Consider the following 8,092-nt stretch of genomic DNA (forward strand, 5'->3'; position numbering starts at 1 on the left):
TAGAGTGTAAGATATTTGGAAAAATAACTTTTATTTCTAAGAGCAAAAGTTATTTGCGATAGTGGCCTTTAATATTTTGATTTAAGTGGAAAGATCAGCATCTTGACCTTTTACTTATAATTCAAGAGTAGTGTTACTTAAAATTATCTGCCTTTGAAACATATATTTTCAGTAAATGTCAAAAGTGATTCAACTCTCCATGTTAATGATGGTAACGTTGGCTGTTCTCTATCAACGTACTACTAGAACACAAAGTAACCATGAAGAAGGAAAGCTCACGTCACAGAACAAGCGTGTTTCAAGATCTTACTACAGGGAGGCCCGTAAGTCTCTACCCATCCATATATCTTATGTATCCAGTGTATCTGTGTTCTGTCCCTCATTCTCGCTGCATAATATTATGCGACGCTATGTTCTGTGAGACATTTTCCTCAACATAGCAAGGGTTATTGTTCCAAATGCAGCGATAACAGCTGCCTTCAATTCATCATTAATATTATAACGTTGTTTATTACAACATATGGATGGGTAGGGACTTACGGGCCACCCTATAGATAAGTGCAGGCGTTCGTAAGTACAAGTTACATCGATATTGAAAAGACCATACGTGCGTTCATACGTCCCATTCAGTTGGAACGTGACATTACGTCATGCCAGCAACAAAACCTTTATTTCAAGTTTTATGACGTACGTGACCATTCACGATAACAAAGGGAACTCAAACGTCCAGCCCATCCTGAAAAGAAAAAAAAAAAAGAAACAGGTACCACGTAAAAGAAAGGGCGTGGTTTTCTTCCTAATTGCCCACTGACGTGACTTTGTCACGTTGCTGAACCAAATCGTTGTCAATCAGCCAGTACACGTCGGGAAATTCGGTTGAATCTGGCGAGTGAGAGTTCGCATCGAATCTCAACATTTTACACAGTTTGTTTCTGCCGGTTACAGAGGTGAAGGTCACCATTGGAATTCGATCGTATGTAAAGAGCACTGGAATACAACATCCTCCTCCGAATCTAGAAAAACAAAACAGAAACCTTGCGTCTCCTCTCACCTTGTCATAAACTGTTCCGTGGCTTGATGGATGTGAGCTCGGAAGTTTCCACTCTGTAGATGTCGATAGTTTGAGAAATTTATTCCTGCAAGAATGAACTGATGAATTTCTGTAGAACTTGTAATGGAAACCATCGTGAATTCATGAGTTTTTAACGTGTAGCCCATTCAGGACAATTCTAATATTGTCATTAGTCAATTCAATATTTCCAGTTTCTCTATTAGGTCAAACTTCCGCTCTTCTGACAGAAACTGGTTTAGGTACTTGACCGAGTTGACTTGTTGTTGGATCTTAGAATTCAAACATTTTCTGAAACCCAGGGATTTTTCAATAGTGAAAGTAGGACACAATCCACCCACTCACCCCCCGTAAAAAAAAAGTTTTTGACATTTCTTATTTACGTGACTACAACCTCGTTTTTGTTGACTCAAATCGGTTTGGCGACCATGCAGTGGCTTGAAAATGATCACACTGAAACAAACAACGATGCGATTAGGGAAAGTACGTCACAAATCATTGGGCCAAGCATGCTGTTGGACGTTCAGTCTTCCGCCACTGACCAGAAGCCGAACAGTCCTAGACTATCTTTCAGCATTAAACGTTTGTTAAGGGACGACGCGGCCGGCAGGGAACTAGTTCACAATTATTGTAAAGGCTGCGGAAAGTTTCTGGAGCTAGTGACCTCTGGTGACGCTTATTGCTTACTTTGTGAGCGTGTTAGCTTAACAAAATGTTCCGGCATCCTCCAACGACGAGATTACACGTTGTCCAGTCTTGACCCCATCACTGCTATTTCCCAAACATATCCACCCACTGGTCTTCTTGACCGTCACGTTCCACTCACATTTATTCCTCACCACGAGCTTCTGCCCAATCCAAAGGCAGCTTCTCTAACACAGAATCCCTTCTCGTGTGTGTCACAGGTGTGTCCCTGGATAGTTCCTACCGGACTAACAGAAGCGGTTACCGATTCACATGACAAGACTCATTCATATGGTGAGAAAACCTAACTATATTTATACATTTAAAGAAAGAATAATCCAATGATAGTCAATAAACACCAAGTGGTAATTTTTGCTGCAGAAAAAAATTATGGTGTAATTAAGGTTTAAAAATCATATTTTTTTAAATTTCAAAACAACAATGGTTATCAAGTGTTTAGTTTCGTTGTTTTCTTTACATTGTCGTGTGTAATTTTGTTTTGCTTACTCGCATGTGGGTATGTGTTTGTTACTTAACACAAAGCTATATAACGGGTTGCCCGTGTTGAAACCCGAGTTTTAGCGTTATAAGCTCTCAGACTTATCTCTGAACCAAAATGGGCTTGGGGAACTGAAATATGTAGACGTCATCAGACTGATATTTACTGTGGGTTTTTTTTTTAAATATTTATTTTAAAATATGATCCTTATTCGAGGCCCAGTGTTTACTGTTGCGCATTTTGGGGCCGTTGGTTTGTTATAAGAATAACGGTCAAACTTTACTATTTGATTAGAGTTACTCAAGAATTGGAGATGGGTGGTGCTTACTAGCTGTTTTACCTGTAGTTCAAGCACTTTATAGTTTGGGAGAGATGGTACAGAAAGCCCTCGATGTAGCTCTACGCAAAATTCAACAAACAAATAGAATATATCTGATCATACCGTTACTCCTTGTTTTATATATCTGATCATACCGTTACTCCTTGTTTTATATATCTGATCATACCGTTACTCCTTGTTTTATATATCTGATCATACCGTTACTCCTTGTTTTATATATCTGATCATACCGTTACTCCTTGTTTTATATATCTGATCATACCGTTACTCCTTGTTTTATATATCTGATCATACCGTTACTCCTTGTTTTATATATCTGATCATACCGTTACTCCTTGTTTTTTAACGCATTTTGGCTTGTTTTGAATTTCGTGTAAGGCTATGTGAGGGTTATCTGCGCTAGTCGTCTCTAATTTAGCAGTGTAAGACTAGAGGGGAGGCAGACAGGCAGTTATCACTACCAACCGCCAACTCTTAGGCTATTCTTTTACTAACGAATAGAGGGATTGACTGTCACATTATAACGCCTCTACGGCTGAAAGGGCGAGCATGTTTGGTGTGAGTGAGATTCGAACCTGCGCCCCTTAGGTTGCGAGTCGAGCGTCTATGCTGGCTATGCCGGCCTGATTTGAAAGTGATAGAAGACGGGGAAATCTGACATTCAGTGGCAACTACCTCCAACGCTTGGGCTACTCTGTGTGACCAAATAGTTAATAAAACCATCACACTGCACATTGTTTGTGGCAACGATTTATAAACCACGAGCCCTCGTATCCACAATATTAGTGGAACAACTATGCCGTTCGCTTTAAAACTAAGGGACGACTAAACGCATGTAGCTTTTGTTCAAAGAGTTGAAACAAACACAAAAATGTTTTCAATCAAGAATTAAACGCGCAACGTCCGCCTTAATATTTACTGTTCGTATCAATTTCTGAGTGGAATACGGAATAAATATTACTATTTTTAAACGTTGTACGTGGTAATTAGAATATCTGATACCTTTGTTTGTTTGTTACTTGGGTATCTTAATAACATAGAATCCCGTAGTGAAAAGTATCGAATTAATAATTTGAATGTTAAGACTAAGCTTGTATATTGTTAAAATTCGAGCACATCGAGCGCATAACTTGTTCTAGCGAGAATGCTAAGCCTAAAATAAATTAATTCGAAATACTAAGCCGAAAAGAAATTAATTCGATTTTCTGTCGCTACTTTTCGTTTATCGTAAATACTTAACACTGATATTTAGTTTTAAGAATAAAATATATGAGGTAACATTTTTGTTTATCATTTGAATTATTTTTTTCATTAGTTGATATATTTGTTATTTATCTTTTCATAGCGCCACATTTTGTCCGGAGAATTCGTCATCCCTACAAAAGCAGAACGTCTTCAAAACGAAAAAAACCTAGGACTTCGTTTACTCGTCTACAAATCTGTGAGCTCGAGAAATGGTTTCAAAAGTATAAGTATCTACCACCTAGCGAGAGAAGTTTCCTAGCTAAACAATTGAAAATGACAGGCACTCAAGTCAAAACGTGGTTCCAAAACCGAAGGACCAAATGGAGGTTAGGTTTAAGTCTAACGATCTTGTTATTGAATTATTCGTAAAAAAAAGAGATAAAATAACCTTGAAATATCAAACATGGATAAATTCTATATTACTACATTAGCGGATATCATTTTAATTTTAGACGACATTATTTGCTGTTTGATGATTGGTCGGTGTTATTTGTGCTAAGAACATACCTATTCAATTGCGACAAAATTGTATTGTGCTGCCCTCTGACAATTATATTAAGTACTTTTGTTTAAATACATTTTTCAAAATTCATCTGATGAATGTTCGAGATTAATTCAATAGTAAAAGTAATTACAATTTTTCACCTCAAATAGGTTACTTAATAAAATTACGTATTTTTTTACTCAGGTTTGTAAAATTATTGTAATAAAACTGTCAGATAGAACTGTTTTAATTTCAAATAAATTTTGAAAATTACATTCTTTCCTAACTCAGTTACATACAATAAATACGTTTAGGTTTAGTAAAGATATTTTATTTTTTCGTGGTGGTTATAATTTTACTTTTCTTCTGAAATAATAAAAACTTAAAATATGATTATTTTTACAATGATATATTTAATGATATATTTATTTATTTTTTCTCAGTGTATAAATGTTTCAATATTAAGATAGAGGGCACTAATTAAATTCCCTGACGTTTGGTGGCTGTACGTTATTTTGTAACTTGGAGATAATTTAATATACACACAAAAAAATTAAGCCTAATTTATACAACCACTCCCTATACAATATTATGCAAACCTTTTCTTTCAGGAGACAAACAGAAGAGTACTACGAAGCAGGACGACAGGTGGAAAATAACAGGGTTATGTTTATGTGCGTACAACAACCACATCATCATTGTCATGATTTATCTTACTTGAACCTGTTCAGAGATGCCACTGATCTAATCTCAACGCCTTTCCTGCAGCACGGTTGGGGATGAATGTCTTCTCCTTACCGTCGAACCAACCGTTTCGCTGTTGCACTTGTTGATGAGTTCGCGGATAAAATCGATGACGTCATTCTATTACGCTTCCGAGGTTGAATCAAATTATATAGTTTCATCAATCGTTTCGTTGGCCATTACCTTTCTATTGCAAAAGTATGCTGATTCCCAAAGATTAATAAACTAGTTCTAAGCGTCGATAGCTTTGATTCCAATAAATAAAAACAATTTACATATGTTCCATAACTAAAACAGGAAACAATGAATTTAAATAAATAAATATATATTTATATAAATCTTTATCTAATTTTTGAAACGCCATCTGTTGTTGAAAATAGAAAGCTTTAAAATTAATAGGACTTCTGCTGGAGGTATGATTTACTGACTGCGGTTTTCCTAGTGTATTCATGCTTCCCTTTAACTTTTTCACCACTGTAATTTGCCATGACACTACTTGTAGGTTTTCTTATTGAATATTAGAAAGTTAACTAACTAGACCCAAATAGGTGGCAGTGTTAACACTCATAGAACACAGGTTCCACGCATCTAGTAATGTTTCACTTTTCATTTCTAAGTAGATGGTTTCTATTTTATCGCCAAAATTACGGAAAGTAATTCAGAAACCGTCCGAAACGTTAAATTATCCAGTTCGTTTACTGAATGGCTCGTGACTCAACAAAGATAATAATGCTGTATCGTAATACCATAATTATTCCTGATCCAATGACGTTTCATTGCACCAAGAGATGAATTAGAAACGTTCCAGATTTAGCAAAGAGATTACGTTTCTGCTCGGCAATGTGTTATCTACTAGTGACACCTGTAACATCCGTATTAATTCAATATATGTGCTAAATGATTTGTAAACTCAGGATTTGTGTGCTGGTTTTAAGCTTTGTTAGGCTTAGGGCTCAAATGCATTCTTAAACAGTTATGCTGTACTCGGCGTTTACTTGTAATTTAATAAAGTTATACAGCGTTCAGTTATATTTCTACATCATGCTGCGTTCAAGGTCTCTAAATATATATTTCTGAATTTATACTGTGCTCTGGACTGTTTGGCACTAACGGCGGTTTTTTATGTGACATGGAAAAAATATTATATACGTATAAATATATAGAGATAAAAAGCCTGATCTTCTCATGGTAGTTCTGTCACTAATTCGTAGTGATCTATGACCCAGTAAATAGATTCATTATTCAAAGAGGTATTATACAATTAAAATTTGGAGTCTATTTTATCAAAACACTAAATTGTAAAAGTACATATTATCTGTTTCAAGTGACAGCATGATATTCAGTAATTAAAAAAATATATATAACGTTTTGTTTCTATTCATTTCAAACGTTACCGAAAAACCAGAATATGCAGATAGAAAGTATATTCCACCAATATATTTTATGTTTTGTGTTGATGTCTTGTTTGTTTGTTTTAGAAATTCGCATAAAGCTACTCGAGGGCTATCTGTGCTAGCCGTCCCTAATTTAGCAGTGTAAGACTAGAGGGAAGGCAGCTGGTCATCACCACCCACCGCCAACTCTTGGGCTACTCTTTTACCAACGAATAGTGGGATTGACCGTAACTTTATAACGCCCCCACGGCTGGGAGGGCGAGCATGTTTGGCGCGATGGGGATGCGAACCCGCGACCCTCAGATTACGAGTCGCACGCCTTAACGCGCTTATAGACATAAGTACAGAGACGTTCATTTGTCTGTTTTGTCTCGCTAATAACAGTTTGAAGGACCGATCGTGTCCATCGTAGTGGAGTTTAGCCATAGCCACTTCTAATGTATAACTGCAAACCAGATTAAAGGGGATTATTCAACATCACCTGCTACCTATACGGTTACTCTAATCAGAATAATGGGACTGACTATTACAACTATAACACCCTAAGAGCTGAAACTGCAGAACATTTTGAACAAGATATCGCAAATCGTGCATTTGGACCCTGAAATCAAAATCCTGGAACGTTTTAATTGAAGAAGACATTCGGGAGTTGACCAAAATTTTTCCCCATCGTCAACTTAACAGGCAACTGTCCACTTTGACGGTTTTCTAGCGTTCGCGACACGTTAAGAAAACAAAAAATCACTCACTGAGTTTCTAATTTCCGAATATTTTGAAGTGTTTTTTCATTAATCTCTGTTTGACCTTCTCTCTGTGTGTTTGCTTTGTAGCAAAGCCACAATGTGCTATCTACTGTGTTCAATGCGTGGAATCGAACCCCGAATTTTAGCTCTTAAGTGTGTAAACTTTCTACTTGTCCGTCAGATAACTTGTATTTCATAATTTGCCTAACAAATTGAATTTCTAGCAATAAAGTTAATAAAATAAATTACTTTAAGGTCTTAGCCCATCCATTTTTTGTCATCTTCAAATAATCCTGTTGTAAGGTTTTATTTTTAATTGTGTTTTTCTTATAGCAAAGCTACAAAGGGCTATCTGCTCAGCCCACCGAGGGGAAGGTTTTATTTTTAATTTTATCTAATATTTGACTTTATTTTGTTTAGTTGTTTTTGCGCCATCTATATTCAATATAGGATTATATAACCGTACAAAAAAAAACAGAATAATTAATTAAATTTTGTTTTATTTATATAAAAGTATTGAAATGTTCGTGTCTGTAAGATCTCGAGCAGAAATAACAGATGTACGTATTTTATAAACACATTTCTATTGATACACAGATACATTTTTGTAAGATTTCACGCGAGACAACGTCATAAGTGTGATAATTAATCACGAGATGGCAGTATTAAGCGAGTTTGTGCTTTGAAAATGTCTGCCAAACACGAAAGCGGAATTCATTATAATACTCCATAGGTCGTTCGTTCGATTGGTTTGGTTTGGTTTATTTTGAATTTCGCGCAAAGCTACACTAGAGCTATCCACTCTAGCTGTCCCTAATTTAACAGTGTAAGACTAGAGGGAAGTCAGCTAGTCATCACTACCCACCGCAAACTCTTGGGCTACTCTTTTA

At 36.1% G+C, this 8,092-nt stretch overlaps 1 protein-coding gene across 1 annotated transcript; it reads left to right on the top strand.

Annotated features, from left to right (window-relative positions):
- Positions 1 to 238: 238 nt before the first annotated feature.
- Positions 239 to 7,463, top strand: LOC143257389 (uncharacterized). The gene is made up of 3 exons (XM_076515979.1): positions 239 to 2,047; positions 3,938 to 4,163; positions 4,933 to 7,463. The coding sequence occupies exons 1-3, from the start codon at positions 1,498 to 1,500 to the stop codon at positions 5,102 to 5,104; spliced, it is 948 nt and encodes a 315-aa protein (XP_076372094.1). The 5' UTR covers positions 239 to 1,497; the 3' UTR covers positions 5,105 to 7,463.
- The last annotated feature ends 629 nt before the right edge of the window (positions 7,464 to 8,092 follow it).

The sequence above is a fragment of the Tachypleus tridentatus genome, chromosome 7 (assembly GCF_004210375.1).
Source record: "Tachypleus tridentatus isolate NWPU-2018 chromosome 7, ASM421037v1, whole genome shotgun sequence".
Classification (NCBI taxonomy): Eukaryota; Metazoa; Arthropoda; class Merostomata; order Xiphosura; family Limulidae; genus Tachypleus; species Tachypleus tridentatus.